This window comes from Phyllobates terribilis, unplaced genomic scaffold (assembly GCF_046119375.1).
Source record: "Phyllobates terribilis strain yellow unplaced genomic scaffold, ASM4611937v1 Scaffold_143__1_contigs__length_4665640, whole genome shotgun sequence".
Lineage (NCBI taxonomy): Eukaryota > Metazoa > Chordata > Amphibia > Anura > Dendrobatidae > Phyllobates > Phyllobates terribilis.
In genome coordinates, this window is record NW_027362903.1 from 3,833,930 (window position 1) to 3,855,691 (window position 21,762).

Here is a 21,762-nt window from a genome sequence, read left to right on the forward strand (position 1 = left end):
GACACCCTCTGTGCTGCTGTGAACCCTGCTGCCAATTCTATGTAACTCCAAGAGATCATCCCACCTCTCTCCTGACACCCTCTGTGCTGCTGTGAACTCTGCTGCCTTTTCTATGTAACTCCAAGAGATCAGTTCACTTCTCTCCTGACAACCTCTGTGCTGCTGTGAACTCTGCTGCCTATTCTATGTAACTCCAAGAGATCAGCCCACCTCTCTCCTGACACCCTCTGTGCTGGTGTGAACCCTGCTGCCTACTCTATGTAAATCCAAGAGATCAGCCCACCTCCCTCCTGACACCCTCTGTGCTGCTGTGAACCCTGCTGCCTATTCTATGTAACTCCAAGAGATCAGCCCACTTCTCTCCTGACACCCTCTGTGCTGCTGTGAACCCTGCTGCCTATTCTATGTAACTCCAAGAGATCAGCCCACCTCTCTCCTGACACACTCTGTGCTGCTGTGAACCCTGCTGCCTATTCTACGTAACTCCAAGAGATCAGCCCACCTCCCTCCTGACACCCTCTGTGCTGCTGTGAACCCTGCTGCCTATTCTATGTAACTCCAAGAGATCAGCCCACTTCTCTCCTGACACCCTCTGTGCTGCTGTGAACTCTGCTGCCTATTCTATGTAACGCCAAGAGATCAGTCCACCTCTCTCCTGACACCCTCTGTGCTGCTGTGAACCCTGCTGCCTATTCTATGTAACTCCAAGAGATCATCCCACCTCTCTCCTGACACCCTCTGTGCTGCTGTGAACTCTGCTGTCTTTTCTATGTAACTCCAAGAGATTAGCCCACCTCTCTCCTGACACCCTCTGTGCTGGTGTGAACCCTGCTGCCTATTCTATGTAAATCCAAGAGATCAGCCCACCTCCCTCCTGACACCCTCTGTGCTGCTGTGAACCCTGCTACCTATTCTATGTAACTCCAAGAGATCAGCCCACTTCTCTCCTGACACCCTCTGTGCTGCTGTGAACCCTGCTGCCTATTCTATGTAACTCCAAGAGATCAGCCCACCTCTCTACTGACACCCTCTGTGCTGCTGTGAACCCTGCTGCCTATTCTACGTAACTCCAAGAGATCAGCCCACTTCTCTCCTGACACCCTCTGTGCTGCTGTGAACCCTGCTACCTATTCTATGTAACTCCAAGAGATCAGCCCACTTCTCTCCTGACACCCTCTGTGCTGCTGTGAACTCTGCTGCCTATTCTATGTAACTCCAAGAGATCAGCCCACCTCTCTCCTGACACCCTCTGTGCTGCTGTGAACCCTGCTGCCTATTCTACGTAACTCCAAGAGATCAGCCCACTTCTCTCCTGACACCCTCTGTGCTGCTGTGAACCCTGCTGCCTATTCTATGTAACTCCAAGAGATCAGCCCACCTCTCTCCTGACACCCTCTGTGCTGCTGTGAACCCCGCTGTCTTTTCTATGTAACTCCAAGAGATCAGCCCACTTCTCTCCTGACACCCTCTGTGCTGCTGTGAACCCTGCTGCCTATTCTACGTAACTCCAAGAGATCAGCCCACTTCTCTCCTGACACCCTCTGTGCTGCTGTGAACCCTGCTGCCTATTCTATGTAAATCCAAGAGATCAGCCCACCTCCCTCCTGACACCCTCTGTGCTGCTGTGAACCCTGCTGCCTATTCTATGTAACTCCAAGAGATCAGTCCACCTCTCTCCTGACACCCTCTGTGCTGCTGTGAACTCTGCTGCCTTTTCTATGTAACTCCAAGAGATCAGTTCACTTCTCTCCTGACAACCTCTGTGCTGTTGTGAACTCTGCTGCCTATTCTATGTAACTCCAAGAGATCAGCCCACCTCTCTCCTGACACCCTCTGTGCTGCTGTGAACTCTGCTGCCTTTTCTATGTAACTCCAAGAGATCAGTTCACTTCTCTCCTGACACCCTCTGTGCTGCTGTGAACCCTGCTGCCTATTCTATGTAAATCCAAGAGATCAGCCCACCTCCCTCCTGACACCCTCTGTGCTGCTGTGAACCCTGCTGCCTATTGTATGTAACTCCAAGAGATCAGCCCACGTCCCTCCTGACACCCTCTGTGCTGCTGTGAACCCTGCTGCCTATTCTACGTAACTCCAAGAGATCAGCCCACTTCTCTCCTGACACCCTCTGTGCTGCTGTGAACCCTGCTGCCTATTCTACGTAACTCCAAGAGATCAGCCCACCTCCCTCCTGACACCCTCTGTGCTGCTGTGAACTCTGCTGCCTATTCTATGTAACTCCAAGAGATCAGCCCACGTCCCTCCTGACACCCTCTGTGCTGCTGTGAACCCTGCTGCCTATTCTACGTAACTCCAAGAGATCAGCCCACTTCTCTCCTGACACCCTCTGTGCTGCTGTGAACTCTGCTGCCTATTCTATATAAATCCAAGAGATCAGCCCACCTCTCTCCTGACACCCTCTGTGCTGCTGTGAACCCTGCTGCCTATTCTATGTAACTCCAAGAGATCAGTCCACCTTCCTCCTGACACCCTCTGTGCTGCTGTGAACCCTGCTGCCTATTCTATGTAAATCCAAGAGATCAGCCCACCTCCCTCCTGACACCCTCTGTGCTGCTGTGAACTCTGCTGCCTATTCTATGTAACTCCAAGAGATCAGTCCACCTTCCTCCTGACACCCTCTGTGCTGCTGTGAACCCTGCTGCCTATTCTATGTAAATCCAAGAGATCAGCCCACCTCCCTCCTGACACCCTCTGTGCTGCTGTGAACCCTGCTGCCTATTCTATGTAACTCCAAGAGATCAGCCCACCTCTCTCCTGACACCCTCTGTGCTGCTGTGAACCCTGCTGCCTATTCTATGTAACTCCAAGAGATCAGCCCACCTCCCTCCTGACACCCTCTGTGCTGCTGTGAACTCTGCTGCCTATTCTATGTAACTCCAAGAGATCAGCCCACAACCCTCCTGACACCCTCTGTGCTGCTGTGAACCCTGCTGCCTATTCTATGTAACTCCAAGAGATCAGCCCACCTCTCTCCTGACACCCTCTGTGCTGCTGTGAACCCTGCTGCCTATTCTATGTAACTCCAAGAGATCAGCCCACCTCCCTCCTGACACCCTCTGTGCTGCTGTGAACTCTGCTGCCTATTCTATGTAACTCCAAGAGATCAGCCCACCTCTCTCCTGACACCCTCTGTGCTGCTGTGAACCCTGCTGCCTATTCTATGTAACTCCAAGAGATCAGCCCACAACCCTCCTGACACCCTCTGTGCTGCTGTGAACTCTGCTGCCTATTCTATGTAAATCCAAGAGATCAGCCCACCTCCCTCCTGACACCCTCTGTGCTGCTGTGAACCCTGCTGCCTATTCTATGTAACTCCAAGAGATCTGCCCACCTCTCCTGACACCCTCTGTGCTGCTGTGAACCCTGCTGCCTATTCTGTGTAAATCCAAGAGATCAGCCCACCTCCCTCCTGACACCCTCTGTGCTGCTGTGAACCCTGCTGCCTATTCTATGTAACTCCAAGAGATCTGCCCACCTCTCTCCTGACACCCTCTGTGCTGCTGTGAACCCTGCTGCCTATTCTATGTAACGCCAAGAGATCAGCCCACCTCTCTCCTGACACCCTCTGTGCTGCTGTGAACTCTGCTGCCTCTTCTATGTAACTCCAAGAGATCAGCCCACCTCTCTCCTGACACCCTCTGTGCTGCTGTGAACTCTGCTGCCTCTTCTATGTAACTCCAAGAGATCAGCCCACCTCTCTCCTGACACCCTCTGTGCTGCTGTGAACTCTGCTGCCTCTTCTATGTAACTCCAAGAGATCAGCCCACCTCTCTCCTGACACTCTCTGTGCTGCTGTGAACCCTGCTGCCTATTCTATGTAACTCCAAGCGATCTACTCACCTCTCTCCTGACACCCTCTGTGCTGCTGTGAACTCTGCTGCCTATTCTATGTAACTCCAAGAGATCAGCCCACCTCTCTCCTGACACCCTCTGTGCTGCTGTGAACTCTGCTGCCTATTCTACGTAACTCCAAGAGATCTGCCCACCTCTCTCCTGACACCCTCTGTGCTGCTGTGAACCCTGCTGCCTTTTCTATGTAACTCCAAGTGATGAGCCCACCTCTCTCCTGACACCCTCTGTGCTGCTGTGAACCCTGCTGCCTATTCTATGTAACTCCAAGAGATCAGGCCACCTCTCTCCTGACACCCTCTGTGCTGCTGTGAACCCTGCTGCCTATTCTATGTAACTCCAAGAGATCTGCCCACCTCTCTCCTGACACCCTCTGTGCTGCTGTGAAACCTGCTGCCTTTTCTATGTAACTCCAAGTGATCAGCCCACCTCTCTCCTGACACCCTCTGTGCTGCTGTGAACCCTGCTGCCTATTCTATGTAAATTCAAGAGATCAGCACACCTCCCTCCTGACACCCTCTGTGCTGCTGTGAACACTGCTGCCTATTCTATGTAACTCCAAGAGATCAGCCCACCTCTCTCCTGACACCCTCTGTGCTGCTGTGAACTCTGCTGCCTCTTCTATGTAACTCCAAGAGATCAGCCCACTTCTCTCCTGACACCCTCTGTGCTGCTGTGAACCCTGCTGCCTATTCTATGTAACTCCAAGAGATCTACTCACCTCTCTCCTGACACCCTCTGTGCTGCTGTGAACTCTGCTGCCTATTCTATGTAACTCCAAGAGATCAGCCCACCTCTCTCCTGACACCCTCTGTGCTGCTGTGAACTCTGCTGCCTATTCTACGTAACTCCAAGAGATCTGCCCACCTCTCTCCTGACACCCTCTGTGCTGCTGTGAACCCTGCTGCCTTTTCTATGTAACTCCAAGTGATGAGCCCACCTCTCTCCTGACACCCTCTGTGCTGCTGTGAACACTGCTGCCTATTCTATGTAACTCCAAGAGATCAGGCCACCTCTCTCCTGACACCCTCTGTGCTGCTGTGAACCCTGCTGCCTTTTCTATGTAACTCCAAGTGATCAGCCCACCTCTCTCCTGACACCCTCTGTGCTGCTGTGAACCCTGCTGCCTATTCTATGTAAATTCAAGAGATCAGCCCACCTCCCTCCTGACACCCTCTGTGCTGCTGTGAACTCTGCTGCCTATTCTATGTAACTCCAAGAGATCAGCCCTCCTCTCTCCTGACACCCTCTGTGCTGCTGTGAACTCTGCTGCCTATTCTATGTAACTCCAAGAGATCAGCCCACCTCCCTCCTGACACCCTCTGTGCTGCTGTGAACTCTGCTGCCTATTCTATGTAACGCCAAGAGATCAGTCCACCTCTCTCCTGACACCCTCTGTGCTGCTGTGAACCCTGCTGCCAATTCTATGTAACTCCAAGAGATCATCCCACCTCTCTTCTGACACCCTCTGTGCTGCTGTGAACTCTGCTGCCTATTCTATGTAACTCCAAGAGATCATCCCACCTCCCTCCTGACACCCTCTGTGCTGCTGTGAACTCTGCTGCCTTTTCTATGTAACTCCAAGAGATCAGTTCACTTCTCTCCTGACAACCTCTGTGCTGCTGTGAACCCTGCTGCCTATTCTATGTAACTCCAAGAGATCTGCCCACCTCTCTCCTGACACCCTCTGTGCTGGTGTGAACCCTGCTGCCTACTCTATGTAAATCCAAGAGATCAGCCCACCTCCCTCCTGACACCCTCTGTGCTGCTGTGAACCCTGCTGCCTATTCTATGTAACTCCAAGAGATCAGCCCACTTCTCTCCTGACACCCTCTGTGCTGCTGTGAACCCTGCTGCCTATTCTATGTAACTCCAAGAGATCAGCCCACCTCTCTCCTGACACACTCTGTGCTGCTGTGAACCCTGCTGCCTATTCTACGTAACTCCAAGAGATCAGCCCACCTCCCTCCTGACACCCTCTGTGCTGCTGTGAACCCTGCTGCCTATTCTATGTAACTCCAAGAGATCAGCCCACTTCTCTCCTGACACCCTCTGTGCTGCTGTGAACTCTGCTGCCTATTCTATGTAACGCCAAGAGATCAGTCCACCTCTCTCCTGACACCCTCTGTGCTGCTGTGAACCCTGCTGCCTATTCTATGTAACTCCAAGAGATCATCCCACCTCTCTCCTGACACCCTCTGTGCTGCTGTGAACTCTGCTGTCTTTTCTATGTAACTCCAAGAGATCAGTTCACTTCTCTCCTGACACCCTCTGTGCTGCCGTGAACCCTGCTGCCTATTCTATGTAACTCCAAGAGATCATCCCACCTCTCTCCTGACACCCTCTGTGCTGCTGTGAACCCTGCTGCCTTTTCTATGTAACTCCAAGAGATTAGCCCACCTCTCTCCTGACACCCTCTGTGCTGGTGTGAACCCTGCTGCCTATTCTATGTAAATCCAAGAGATCAGCCCACCTCTCTCCTGACAACCTCTGTGCTGCTGTGAACCCTGCTGCCTATTCTATGTAAATCCAAGAGATCAGCCCACCTCCCTCCTGACACCCTCTGTGCTGCTGTGAACCCTTTTGCCTATTCTATGTAACTCCAAGAGATCAGCCCACCTCTCTCCTGACAACCTCTGTGCTGCTGTGAACTCTGCTGCCTATTCTATGTAACTCCAAGAGATCAGCCCACCTCTCTCCTGACACCCTCTGTGCTGCTGTGAACCCTGCTGCCTATTCTATGTAAATCCAAGAGATCAGCCCACCACTCTCCTGACACCCTCTGTGCTGCTGTGAACCCTGCTGCCTATTCTATGTAACTCCAAGAGATCTGCCCACCTCTCTCCTGACACCCTCTGTGCTGCTGTGAACCCTGCTGCCTATTCTATGTAACTCCAAGAGATCAGCCCACCTCCCTCCTGACAACCTCTGTGCTGCTGTGAACTCTGCTGCTGATTCTATGTAACTCCAAGAGATCAGCCCACCTCTCTCCTGACACTCTCTGTGCTGCTGTGAACCCTGCTGCCTATTCTATGTAAATCCAAGAGATCAGCCCACCTCCCTCCTGACACCCTCTGTGCTGCTGTGAACCCTGCTGCCTATTCTATGTAACTCCAAGAGATCAGCCCACCTCCCTCCTGACAACCTCTGTGCTGCTGTGAACTCTGCTGCTGATTCTATGTAACTCCAAGAGATCAGCCCACCTCTCTCCTGACACCCTCTGTGCTGCTGTGAACCCTGCTGCCTATTCTATGTAAATCCAAGAGATCAGCCCACCTCTCTACTGACACCCTCTGTGCTGCTGTGAACCCTGCTGCCTATTCTACGTAACTCCAAGAGATCAGCCCACCTCCCTCCTGACACCCTCTGTGCTGCTGTGAACCCTGCTGCCTATTCTATGTAAATCCAAGAGATCAGCCCACCTCCCTCCTGACACCCTCTGTGCTGCTGTGAACCCTGCTGCCTATTCTATGTAAATCCAAGAGATCAGCCCACTTCTCTCCTGACACCCTCTGTGCTGCTGTGAACCCTGCTGCCTATTCTATGTAAATCCAAGAGATCAGCCCACCTCTCTCCTGACACCCTCTGTGCTGCTGTGAACCCTGCTGCCTATTCTATGTAAATCCAAGAGATCAGCCCACTTCTCTCCTGACACCCTCTGTGCTGCTGTGAACCCTGCTGCCTATTCTATGTAACTCCAAGAGATCTGCCCACCTCTCTCCTGACACCCTCTGTGCTGCTGTGAACCCTGCTGCCTATTCTATGTAACTCCATGAGATCAGCCCACCTCTCTCCTGACACCCTCTGTGCTGCTGTGAACCCTGCTGCCTATTCTATGTAACTCCATGAGATCAGCCCACCTCTCTCCTGACACCCTCTGTGCTGCTGTGAACCCTGCTGCCTATTCTATGTAACTCCATGAGATCAGCCCACCTCTCTCCTGACACCCTCTGTGCTGCTGTGAACCCTGCTGCCTATTCTATGTAACTCCAAGAGATCAGCCCACCTCTCTCCTGACACCCTCTGTGCTGCTGTGAACCCTGCTGCCTATTCTATGTAACTCCATGAGATCAGCCCACCTCTCTCCTGACACCCTCTGTGCTGATGTGAACCCTGCTGCCTATTCTATGTAACTCCAAGAGATCAGCCCACCTCCCTCCTGACACCCTCTGTGCTGCTGTGAACTCTGCTGCTGATTCTATGTAACTCCAAGAGATCAGCCCACCTCTCTCCTGACACCCTCTGTGCTGATGTGAACCCTGCTGCCTATTCTATGTAACTCCAAGAGATCAGCCCACCTCCCTCCTGACACCCTCTGTGCTGCTGTGAACTCTGCTGCTGATTCTATGTAACTCCAAGAGATCAGCCCACCTCTCTCCTGACACTCTCTGTGCTGCTGTGAACTCTGCTGCCTATTCTATGTAACTCCAAGAGATCAGCCCACCTCTCTCCTGACACCCTCTGTGCTGCTGTGAACTCTGCTGCCTATTCTATGTAACTCCAAGAGATCAGTCCACCTCTCTCCTGACACCCTCTGTGCTGCTGTGAACTCTGCTGCCTATTCTATGTAGCTCCAAGAGATCTGCTCACCTCTCTCCTGACACCCTCTGTGCTGCTGTGAACTCTGCTGCCTATTCTATGTAACTCCAAGAGATCAGCCCACCTCTCTCCTGACACCCTCTGTGCTGCTGTGAACTCTGCTGCCTATTCTATGTAACTCCAAGAGATCTGCTCACCTCTCTCCTGACACCCTCTGTGCTGCTGTGAACTCTGCTGCCTATTCTATGTAACTCCAAGAGATCAGCCCACCTCTCTCCTGACACCCTCTGTGCTGCTGTGAACTCTGCTGCCTATTCTATGTAACTCCAAGAGATCAGCCCACCTCCCTCCTGACACCCTCTGTGCTGCTGTGAACCCTGCTGCCTATTCTATGTAACTCCAAGAGATCAGTCCACTTCTCTCCTGACACCCTCTGTGCTGCTGTGAACTCTGCTGCCTATTCTATGTAACTCCAAGAGATCAGCCCACCTCTCTCCTGACACCCTCTGTGCTGCTGTGAACTCTGCTGCCTATTCTATGTAACTCCAAGAGATCAGCCCACCTCCCTCCTGACACCCTCTGTGCTGCTGTGAACCCTGCTGCCTATTCTATGTAACTCCAAGAGATCAGTCCACTTCTCTCCTGACACCCTCTGTGCTTCTGTGAACCCTGCTGCCTATTCTATGTAACTCCAAGAGATCAGCCCACCTCCCTCCTGACACCCTCTGTGCTGCTGTGAACTCTGCTGCCTCTTCTATGTAACTCCAAGAGATCAGTCCACTACTCTCCTGACACCCTCTGTGCTGCTGTGAACTCTGCTGCCTCTTCTTTGTAACTCCAAGTGATCAGTCCACTTCTCTCCTGACACCCTCTGTGCTGCTGTGAACTCTGCTGCCTATTCTATGTAACTCCAAGAGATCAGCCCACCTCTCTCCAGACACCCTCTGTGCCGCTGTGAACTCTGCTGCCTCTTCTTTGTAACTCCAAGTGATCAGCCCACCTCTCTCCTGACACCCTCTGTGCTGCTGTGTACTCTGCTGCCTTTTCTATGTAACTCCAAGAGATCAGTCCACTTCTCTCCTGACACCCTCTGTGCTGCTGTGAACTCTGCTGCCTATTCTATGTAAATCCAAGAGATCTGCTCACCTCTCTCCTGACACCCTCTGCGCTGCTGTGAACTCTGCTGCCTATTCTATGTAAATCCAAGAGATCAGCCCACCTCCCTCCTGACACCCTCTGTGCTGCTGTGAACCCTGCTGCCTATTCTATGTAACTCCAAGAGATCAGCCCACCTCTCCTGACACCCTCTGTGCTGCTGTGAACTCTGCTGCCTTTTCTATGTAACTCCAAGAGATTAGTCCACTTCTCTCCTGACACCCTCTGTGCTGCTGTGAACCCTGCTGCCTTTTCTATGTAACTCCAAGAGATCAGCCCACTTCTCTCCTGACACCCTCTGTGCTGCTGTGAACTCTGCTGCCTATTCTATGTAACTCCAAGAGATCAGCCCACCTCTCTCCTGACACCCTCTGTGCTGCTGTGAACTCTGCTGCCTATTCTATGTAACTCCAAGAGATCAGCCCACCTCTCTCCTGACACCCTCTGTGCTGCTGTGAACCCTGCTGCCTATTCTATGTAACTCCAAGTGATCAGCCCACTTCTCTCCTGACACCCTCTGTGCTGCTGTGAACCCTGCTGCCTATTCTATGTAACTCCAAGAGATCAGCCCACCTCTCTCCTGACACCCTCTGTGCTGCTGTGAACTCTGCTGCCTTTTCTATGTAACTCCAAGAGATTAGTCCACTTCTCTCCTGACACCCTCTGTGCTGCTGTGAACCCTGCTGCCTTTTCTATGTAACTCCAAGAGATCAGCCCACTTCTCTCCTGACACCCTCTGTGCTGCTGTGAACTCTGCTGCCTATTCTATGTAACTCCAAGAGATCAGCCCACCTCTCTCCTGACACCCTCTGTGCTGCTGTGAACTCTGCTGCCTCTTCTATGTAACTCCAAGAGATCAGCCCACCTCTCTCCTGACACCCTCTGTGCTGCTATGAACTCTGCTGCCTCTTCTATGTAACTCCAAGAGATCAGCCCACCTCCCTCCTGACACTCTCTGTGCTGCTGTGAACCCTGCTGCCTATTCTATGTAAATCCAAGAGATCAGCCCACCTCTCTCCTGACACCCTCTGTGCTGCTGTGAACTCTGCTGCCTATTCTATGTAAATCCAAGAGATCAGCCCACCTCCCTTCTGACACCCTCTGTGCTGCTGTGAACCCTGCTGCCTATTCTATGTAACTCCAAGAGATCAGCCCACTTCTCTCCTGACACCCTCTGTGCTGCTGTGAACCCTGCTGCCTTTTCTATGTAACTCCAAGAGATCTGCCCACCTCTCTCCTGACACCCTCTGTGCTGCTGTGAACCCTGCTGCCTATTCTATGTAACTCCAAGAGATCAGCCTACTTCTCTCCTGACACCCTCTGTGCTGCTGTGAACCCTGCTGCCTATTCTATGTAACTCCAAGAGATCTGCTCACCTCTCTCCTGACACTCTCTGTGCTGCTGTGAACTCTGCTGCCTATTCTATGTAACTCCAAGAGATCAGCCCACCTCCCTCCTGACACCCTCTGTGCTGCTGTGAACTCTGCTGCCTATTCTATGTAACTCCAAGAGATCAGCCCACCTCTCTCCTGACACCCTCTGTGCTGCTGTGAACTCTGCTGCCTATTCTATGTAACTCCAAGAACTCTGCTGCTGGGGACCCTGCTCCTTCCACAGTATATTTCTGAGCTTATCACTCCTCCTTTCCTGAGATACTCTGTGCTGCTGGGATACCCTACTGGGACCACTATGCAAGTCTCAGTCTCTGACCTCCCATAATATTGAGACTCTTCTCTCCTGAAATACTCTGTGCTGCAGTGATCTTACCCCCCACTAAGTCACGCTTTGGTTTGCAGATTACCGTAGACATCGTAGAGCCACAAGGCATCAGGTTTGTGAACACAATTGGCGCCTTCATGACGAATGAGCTGATGGACGCGGTGCTGATCGATCGCAGCGGGACGAGGGTGAGGTGCTTGTCGTCTGGTTCTGCAGGTGTTGGAGGCGATTGCGCTCACGGCGTCTATTTTACAGGCTCGTGTCGCGTTTAAGCCGACACTGGAGCAGCAGCGCAAATGTCCTTCATGTTCAGAAACGCTTCTAGACGGCGACTTCATCATCAAGTACGATGTGAACAGGGAGAAGTCTGCCGGGAACGTACAGGTGACTACAAAGCGCGAGCATAGGGCCTGTTCACACCTTACACATCTGCTGCTTTTTATTCCTGCGCAGATTCGCCTGAAGGGTTTCCTAATACCAGCAAAATGAATGAGGAAAGATCTGCACTAAAAACGCATCAAAAGTGCGGAAAACGCGACTATCTATGCAGCTTTTTTCCTGCCAATAGATACAGAAATTCCTGCACCAAATACTTAACGTGTGAACAAACCCCAAAGATTCTTTCATTGCTCCACCGCAGATCAGTAAATATTTTATCTCCCTCTTCTGCTGATGGTTTGTTACAAAGTATCAGTCTGGAGGCCACAAACAATTCTCTACAATGGATACAGTTGTAACGCACGCGCAGCGGTGAGAAGGGCGAGATCTGCTCCGGATTTTCAGCCTTTGGGATCAAACAAGAATTTTTCCATTCACTGAAAACAAAGATTTTGAAAAGTATAAGGAGTTAAAGCCAAAATAGATTGGAAATTTGCACAACTTTTAATTGACTATAGAAACTGATCCTCTGTAATTACTTCACTTACAATGATAATATTTTTCATCCACAGATCGTCAATGGATATTTTGTACATTACTTTGCTCCCAGCGTCCTTGAAAGGGTCCCGAAAAATATGGTGTTTGTTATTGACTCCAGCCTGTCCATGATAGGCCGGAAGATGAAACAGGTAAATACTATGTAAGGTTGATCTGACAATCATAGTGCATATCATGTACTATGCTCCAGAGCTGCACTCACTATTCTGCTGGTGCAGTCACTGTGTACATACATTACATTACTGATCCTGAGTTACCTCCTGTATTATACTCCAGAGCTGCACTCACTATTCTGCTGGTGCAGTCACTGTGTACATACATTACATTACTGATCCTGAGTTACATCCTGTATTATACTCCAGAGCTGCACTCACTATTCTGTTGGTGCAGTCACTGTGTACATACATTACATTACTGATCCTGAATTACAACCTGTATTATACTCCAGAGCTGCACTCACTATTCTGCTGGTGCAGTCACTGTGTACATACATTGCATTACTGATCCTGAGCTACATCCTGTATTATACTCCAGAGCTGCACTCACTATTCTGCTGGTGCAGTCACTGTGTACATACATTACATTAGTGATCCTGAGTTACATCCTGTATTATACTCCAGAGCTGCACTCGCTATTCTGCTGGTGCAGTCACTGTGTACATACATTACATTACTGATCCTGAGTTACATCCTGTATTATACTCCAGAGCTGCACTCACTATTCTGCTGGTGCAGTCACTGTGTACATACATTGCATTACTGATCCTGAGTTACATCCTGTATTATACTCCAGAGCTGCGCTCACTATTCTGCTGGTGCAGTCACTGTGTACATACATTACATTACTGATCCTGAGTTACCTCCTGTATTATACTCCAGAGCTGCACTCACTATTCTGCTGGTGCAGTCACTGTGTACATACATTACATTACTGATCCTGAGTTACATCCTGTATTATACTCCAGAGCTGCACTCACTATTCTGTTGGTGCAGTCACTGTGTACATACATTACATTACTGATCCTGAATTACAACCTGTATTATACTCCAGAGCTGCACTCACTATTCTGCTGGTGCAGTCACTGTGTACATACATTGCATTACTGATCCTGAGCTACATCCTGTATTATACTCCAGAGCTGCACTCACTATTCTGCTGGTGCAGTCACTGTGTACATACATTACATTAGTGATCCTGAGTTACATCCTGTATTATACTCCAGAGCTGCACTCGCTATTCTGCTGGTGCAGTCACTGTGTACATACATTACATTACTGATCCTGAGTTACATCCTGTATTATACTCCAGAGCTGCACTCACTATTCTGCTGGTGCAGTCACTGTGTACATACATTGCATTACTGATCCTGAGTTACATCCTGTATTATACTCCAGAGCTGCGCTCACTATTCTGCTGGTGCAGTCACTGTGTACATACATTACATTACTGATCCTGAGTTACCTCCTGTATTATACTCCAGAGCTGCACTCACTATTCTGCTGGTGCAGTCACTGTGTACATACATTACATTACTGATCCTGAGTTACATCCTGTATTATACTCCAGAGCTGCACTCACTATTCTGTTGGTGCAGTCACTGTGTACATACATTACATTACTGATCCTGAATTACAACCTGTATTATACTCCAGAGCTGCACTCACTATTCTGCTGGTGCAGTCACTGTGTACATACATTGCATTACTGATCCTGAGCTACATCCTGTATTATACTCCAGAGCTGCACTCACTATTCTGCTGGTGCAGTCACTGTGTACATACATTACATTACTGATCCTGAGTTACATCCTGTATTATACTCCAGAGCTGCACTCACTATTCTGCTGTTGCAGTCACTGTGTACATACATTGCATTACTGATCCTGAGTTACATCCTGTATTATACTCCAGAGCTGCACTCACTATTCTGCTGGTGCAGTCACTGTGTACATACATTACATTACTGATCCTGAGTTACATCCTGTATTATACTCCAGAGCTGCACTCACTATTCTGCTGTTGCAGTCACTGTGTACATACATTACATTATTGATCCTGAGTTACATCCTGTATTATACTTCAGAGCTGCACTCACTATTCTGCTGGTGCAGTCACTGTGTACATACATTACCTTACTGATCCTGAGTTACATCCTGTATTATACTCCAGAGCTGCACTCACTATTCTGCTGGTGCAGTCACTGTGTACATACATTACCTTACTGATCCTGAGTTACATCCTGTATTATACTCCAGAGCTGCACTCACTATTCTGCTGGTGCAGTCACTGTGTACATACATTACATTACTGATCCTGAGTTACCTCCTGTATTATACTCCAGAGCTGCACTCACTATTCTGCTGGTGCAGTCACTGTGTACATACATTACATTACTGATCCTGAGTTACATCCTGTATTATACTCCAGAGCTGCACTCACTATTCTGTTGGTGCAGTCACTGTGTACATACATTACATTACTGATCCTGAATTACAACCTGTATTATACTCCAGAGCTGCACTCACTATTCTGCTGGTGCAGTCACTGTGTACATACATTGCATTACTGATCCTGAGCTACATCCTGTATTATACTCCAGAGCTGCACTCACTATTCTGCTGGTGCAGTCACTGTGTACATACATTACATTAGTGATCCTGAGTTACATCCTGTATTATACTCCAGAGCTGCACTCGCTATTCTGCTGGTGCAGTCACTGTGTACATACATTACATTACTGATCCTGAGTTACATCCTGTATTATACTCCAGAGCTGCACTCACTATTCTGCTGGTGCAGTCACTGTGTACATACATTGCATTACTGATCCTGAGTTACATCCTGTATTATACTCCAGAGCTGCACTCACTATTCTGCTGGTGCAGTCACTGTGTACATACATTACATTACTGATCCTGAGTTACATCCTGTATTATACTCCAGAGCTGCACTCACTATTCTGCTGTTGCAGTCACTGTGTACATACATTACATTATTGATCCTGAGTTACATCCTGTATTATACTTCAGAGCTGCACTCACTATTCTGCTGGTGCAGTCACTGTGTACATACATTACCTTACTGATCCTGAGTTACATCCTGTATTATACTCCAGAGCTGCACTCACTATTCTGCTGGTGCAGTCACTGTGTACATACATTACCTTACTGATCCTGAGTTACATCCTGTATTATACTCCAGAGCTGCACTCACTATTCTGCTGGTGCAGTCACTGTGTACATACATTACATTAGTGATCCTGAGTTACATCCTGTATTATACTCCAGAGCTGCACTCACTATTCTGTTGGTGCAGTCACTGTGTACATACATTACATTACTGATCCTGAATTACATCCTGTATTATACTCCAGAGCTGCACTCACTATTCTGCTGGTGCAGTCACTGTGTACATACATTGCATTACTGATCCTGAGCTACATCCTGTATTATACTCCAGAGCTGCACTCACTATTCTGCTGGTGCAGTCACTGTGTACATACATTACATTAGTGATCCTGAGTTACATCCTGTATTATACTCCAGAGCTGCACTCACTATTCTGCTGGTGCAGTCACTGTGTACATACATTACATTACTGATCCTGAGTTACATCCTGTATTATACTCCAGAGCTGCACTCACTATTCTGCTGGTGCAGTCACTGTGTACATACATTGCATTACTGATCCTGAGTTACATCCTGTATTATACTCCAGAGCTGCACTCACTATTCTGCTGGTGCAGTCACTGTGTACATACATTACATTACTGATCCTGAGTTACATCCTGTATTATCCTCCAGAGCTGCCCTTACTATTCTGCTGGTGCAGTCACTGTGTACATACATTACATTACTGATCCTGAGTTACATCCTGTATTATACTCCAGAGCTGCACTCACTATTCTGCTGGTGCAGTCACTGTGTACATACATTACATTACTGATCCTGAGTTACCACCTGTATTATACTCCAGAGCTGCACTCACTATTCTGCTGGTGCAGTCACTGTGTACATACATTACATTACTGATCCTGAGTTACATCCTGTATTATACTCCAGAGCTGCACTCACTATTCTGCTGGTGCAATCACTGTGTACATACATTATATTACTGATCCTGAGTTACCTCCTGTATTATACTCCAGAGCTGCGCTCACTATTCTGCTGGTGCAGTCACTGTGTACATACATTACATTACTGATCCTGAGTTACATCCTGTATTATACTCCAGAGCTGCACTCACTATTCTGCTGGTGCAGTCGCTGTGTACATACATTACATTACTGATCCTGAGTTACATCCTGTATTATACCCCAGAGCTGCACTCACTATTCTGCTGGTGCAGTCACTGTGTACATACATTACATTACTGATCCTGAGTTACATCCTGTATTATACCCCAGAGCTGCACTCACTATTCTGCTGGTGCAGTCACTATGTACATACATTACATTACTGATCCTGAGTTACATCCTGTATTATACTCCAGAGCTGTGCTCACTATTCTGCTGGTGCAGTCACTGTGTACATACATTACATTACTGATCCTGAGTTACACCCTGTATTATACTCCAGAGCTGCACTCACTATTCTGCTGGTGCAGTCACTGTGTACATACATTACATTACTGATCCTGAGTTACATCCTGTATTATACTCCAGAGCTGCACTCACTATTCTGCTGGTGCAGTCACTGTGTACATACATTACATTACTGATCCTGAGTTACCTCCTGTATTATACTCCAGAGCTGCACTCACTATTGTGCTGGTGCAGTCACTGTGTACATACATTACATTACTGATCCTGAGTTACATCCTGTATTATACTCCAGAGCTGCACTCACTATTCTGCTGGTGCAGTCACTGTGTACATACATTACATTACTGATCCTGAGTTACCTCCTGTATTATACCCCGGAGCTGCACTCACTATTCTGCTGGTGCAGTCACTGTGTACATACATTACATTACTGATCCTGAGTTACCTCCTGTATTATACTCCAGAGCTGCACTCACTATTCTGCTGGTGCAGTCACTGTGTACATACATTACATTACTGATCCTGAGTTACATCCTGTATTATACTTCAGAGCTGCACTCACTATTCTGCTGGTGCAGTCGCTGTGTACATACATTACATTACTGATCCTGAGTTACCTCCTGTATTATACTCCAGAGCTGCACTCACTATTCTGCTGGTGCAGTCACTGTGTACATACTTTACATTACTGATCCTGAGTTACATCCTGTATTATACTCCAGAGCTGCACTCACTATTCTGCTGGTGCAGTCACTGTGTACATACATTACATTACTGATCCTGAGTTACATCCTGTATTATACTCCTGAGCTGCGTTCACTATTCTGCTGGTGCAGTCACTGTTTACATACATTACATTACTGATCCTGAGTTACCTCCTGTATTATACTCCAGAGCTGCACTCACTATTCTGCTGGTGCAGTCACTGTGTACATACATTACTTTACTGATCCTGAGTTACATCCTGTATTATACTCCTGAGCTGCGCTCACTATTCTGCTGGTGCAGTCACTGTGTACATACATTACAGTACTGATCCTGAGTTACATCCTGTATTATACTCCTGAGCTGCGCTCACTATTCTGCTGGTGCACTCACTGTGTATATTAGTTTTAGACTACAGTATAAGGCTGTTTGCAGTAGTATTTATTCCAGTCCCTATAATCTTACGTTTGTGACTTGTTCTTTGCACACAACACTCTAATCATTTGTGGATCTGACCGCAGACGTACGAGGCTTTCATCAAAATTCTGTCGGATTTACCTGTGACTGATCACTTTGGGATTCTGAAGTTCAGCAGCAGCGTCGTGAAGTGGAGCGACGATCTCGTGAAAGCAACGCCTGACAATATCCAAGGAGCGAAGGAATTTGTGAAAAAGATAAAGGCTCATGGAGGTGGGCAATATGGCCCCTATACGTCTGCAGAACTACCCCACCCTTAGGTGCCAGATACTATAAGCGCATGTAACAATTATGGTGTTCTATGATAATAACCTAATTATGGAGATGGCAGCCAGAATCAATGGTCTCTGCTCTGAATGATAGGATCTGAATCTGAGGACCTCCGTTTGATTATGTTACTGCTCCACCACTATAGGGAGGGTAAAGATTGGGTTACGTGTTGGGTTTTATTTTATTACGCAGAACATGGAACCAAGATCAGAAGTTGGACATTGGACACTTTTCCATTTTTTTTTTTATAAAACTACTCATTTAGAAATTGATGGCAGTGACACATCTCAGAGCAGTTGGGCCCAGGCCATGTCCCCCATTGTGCCAGTGCCGTGTCCACCATTGTGCCCGAATCGTGTCCCCCATTGTGCCAGAGCTGTGTCCACCATTGTACCTGGGCCATGTCCATTATTGTGCCCTAGTCATGTCCACTATTGTGTCCGAGTCCTGTCCACCGTTGTGCCCGAGTCCTGTCCACCATTGTGCAGCGTCCCTTCTTACAACAGTATGTAAACATTGAGGAAATGAGGACACAGTTGCTGGAGTTTTGGGAGAGAAACGTTGTCCTCTTCTTCTCTGATGTTGAATTTTCACTGCTCCGCTGCTCTGCTACACATCAGAGATGCTGATAAGAAGCTGGATGGTCCTTCTTCTCGATAACAAGCTGGATGGTCCCTCTCCTCATTAACAAGCTAAATGGTCCATCTCCTTGATAATAAGCTGGATGGTCTCTCTCCTCCATGACAACTTGGATGGTCCCTCTCCTTGATAACTAGGCAGATGGTCCTGCTCCTTGATAACAAGCTGGATGCTCTCTGTCCTCCATAACAAGATGTATGGTCCCTCTCCTTGATAACAAGCTGGATGGTATCTGTCCTCCATAACAAGATGTATGGTCCCTCTCCTAGATAACAAGCTGGATGGTCTCTCTCCTCTATGATAACTTGGATCGTCCCTCTCATCAATAACAAGCTGGATGGTCCTTCTCCTCAATAACAAGCTGAATGGTCTCATTTCTCCATAACAAGTTGGATGGTCACTCTCCTCCATAACAAGCTGGATCGTCTTTCTCCTCCATAACAAGCTGGATCGTCTTTCTCCTCCATAACAAGCTGGATGGTCCCTCTCCTCCATAACAAGCAGGATGATTCCTCTCCTTGATAACAAGCTGGATGGTCCCTCTCCTGGATAACAAGCTGGATTGTCCCTGTCCTCAATAGCAAGCTGGATAATCCCTCTCCTTGATAACAAGCTGGATGTTCCCACTCCGCAATAACAAGCTGGATTGTTTCTCTCCTCAATAACAAGCTGGATGGTCCCTGTCCTCAATAACAAGCTGGATAATCCCTCTCCTTGATAACAAGCTGGATGTTCCCACTCCGCGATAACAAGCTGGATTGTTCCTCTCCTCGATAACAAGCTGGATTGTTCCTGTCCTCGATAAGAAGCTGGATGGTTCCCGTTCTCAATAACAAGCTGGATAATCCCTCTCCTTGATAACAAGCTGGATGTTCACACTCCGCGATAACAAGCTGGATTGTTTCTCTCTTCAATAACAAGCTGGATGGTCCCTGTCCTCAATAACAAGCTGGATAATCCCTCTCCTTGATAACAAGCTGGATGTTCCCACTCCGCGATAACAAGCTGGATTGTTCCTCTCCTCGATAACAAGCTGAATTGTTCCTCTCCTCGATAAGAAAATCTGGATGGTCCCCGTCCTCAATAACAAGCTGGATAATTCCTCTCCTTGATAACAAGCTGGATGGTCCCTGTCCTTAATAACAAGCTGGATAATCCCTCTCCTTGATAACAAGCTGGATGTTCCCACTCCGCCATAACAAGCTTGACAACAGGACATGGCATCCAGGGTTTTCATAAAGAATTTCACATTCTGATTAATCTGACCACAGAACAGTTTTTCATTTGCCTCTGTCCATTATAAATGATGTTTGTCCCAGAGAAGACGGCAGCGTTTCTGGATTGTGTGGATATTCGGCTTCTTCTTTACATGATGGAGCTGTCACTTGCATTTGTGGATTGCCCAGAGAATTGTGATAACAGTTCACAGACAATGGAATATTCCTGAGCCCATGCAGTGAATCATGCCTGTATTTAGTACAGTGCCGCCTGAGGGCCAGTAGATCATGATCCTCCAATACTGACCGTCAGCCTTGTCCCTGATGCACATGGATTTCTCTATAATCCCTGAATCTCTGTTGATTTTGGGATATTCAAAGTCTTTGTAATTTTACATTGAAGAATAATTTTCTGAAGTTGTTCCACAATTTTTAGCCGCAGTTGTTCACAGATCGGTGACCTCCGACCATCTTTTCTTTGGAGAGACTCTGCCTCTCTCACTTGCTCTTATTATACAGTCATGTGACAGTTGAACATTGACCCTCTGGCTATTTTTCATTAGTAACAATTACATTACTAGGCTTTGGTTTACTAGCCTCCCAGTTTTATGAGATGTATCAATTCACCACCATCAGTTTCAAAATTAATTAAAAGATTCAAATGAAATGGAGAAATGTCCAACGTTCAACTCCTGATGGGCTCTATCTTCTGTGATCCTGATGTGCTCTATCTTCTGTGATCCTGATGTGCTCTATCTTCTGTGATCCTGAGGCGCTTTATCTTCTGTGATCCTGATGCGCTCTATCTTCTGTGATCCTGATGCGCTCTACCTTCTGTGATCCTGATGCGCTCTATCTTCTGTGATCCTGATGCGCTATATCTTCTGTGATCCTGATGCGCTCTATCTTCTGTGATCCTGATGCGCTCTATCTTCTGTGATCCTTATGAGCTCTATCTTCTGTGATCCTGATGCGCTCTATCTTCTGTGATCCTGATGCGCTCTTTCTTCTGTGATCCTGATGCGCTCTATCTTCTGTGATCCTGATGCGCTCTATCTTCTGTGATCCTGATGCGCTCTATCTTCTGTGATCCTGATGCGCTCTATCTTCTGTGATCCTGATGTGCTCTATCTTCTGTGATCCTGATGCGCTCTATCTTCTGCGATCCTGATGTGCTCTATCTTCTGTGATCCTGATCTGCTCTATCTTCTGTGATCCTGATCTGCTCTATCTTCTGTGATCCTGATGAGCTCTATCTTCTGTGATGCTGATGTGCTCTCTCTTCTGTGATCCTGATGTGCTCTATCTTCTGTGATCCTGATGCGCTCTATCTTCTGTGATCCTGATGTGCTCTATCTTCTGTGATCCAGATCTGCTCTATCTTCTGTGATCCAGATCTGCTCTATCTTCTGTGATCCTGATGCGCTCTCTCTTCTGTGATCCTGATGCGCTCTATCTTCTGTGATCCTGATGTGCTCTATCTTCTGTGATCCTGATGGGCTCTATCTTCTGTGATGCTGATGTGCTCTCTCTTCTGTGATAATGATGTGCTCTATCTTCTCTGATCCTGATGCGCTCTATCTTCTGTGATCCTGATGTGCTCTATCTTCTGTGATCCTGATGTGCTCTATCTTCTGTGATCCTGATGTGCTCTATCTTCTGTGATACTGATGTGCTCTATCTTCTGTGATCCAGA

At 48.0% G+C, this 21,762-nt stretch overlaps 1 protein-coding gene across 8 annotated transcripts in view; it reads left to right on the top strand.

Moving 5' to 3' along the window:
* LOC141206900 (inter-alpha-trypsin inhibitor heavy chain H3-like) overlaps nucleotides 1–21,762 on the top strand; it is a 395,905-nt gene that overhangs the window by 291,178 nt on the left and 82,965 nt on the right. For all 8 annotated transcript variants that reach the window (XM_073664275.1, XM_073664276.1, XM_073664270.1 and 5 more), the window contains 4 exons: nucleotides 11,358–11,468; nucleotides 11,536–11,664; nucleotides 12,231–12,347; nucleotides 17,985–18,153. In XM_073664275.1, coding sequence (XP_073520376.1) covers nucleotides 11,358–11,468; nucleotides 11,536–11,664; nucleotides 12,231–12,347; nucleotides 17,985–18,153 — 526 coding nt within the window. The remainder of the gene's footprint in view (nucleotides 1–11,357; nucleotides 11,469–11,535; nucleotides 11,665–12,230; nucleotides 12,348–17,984; nucleotides 18,154–21,762) is intronic.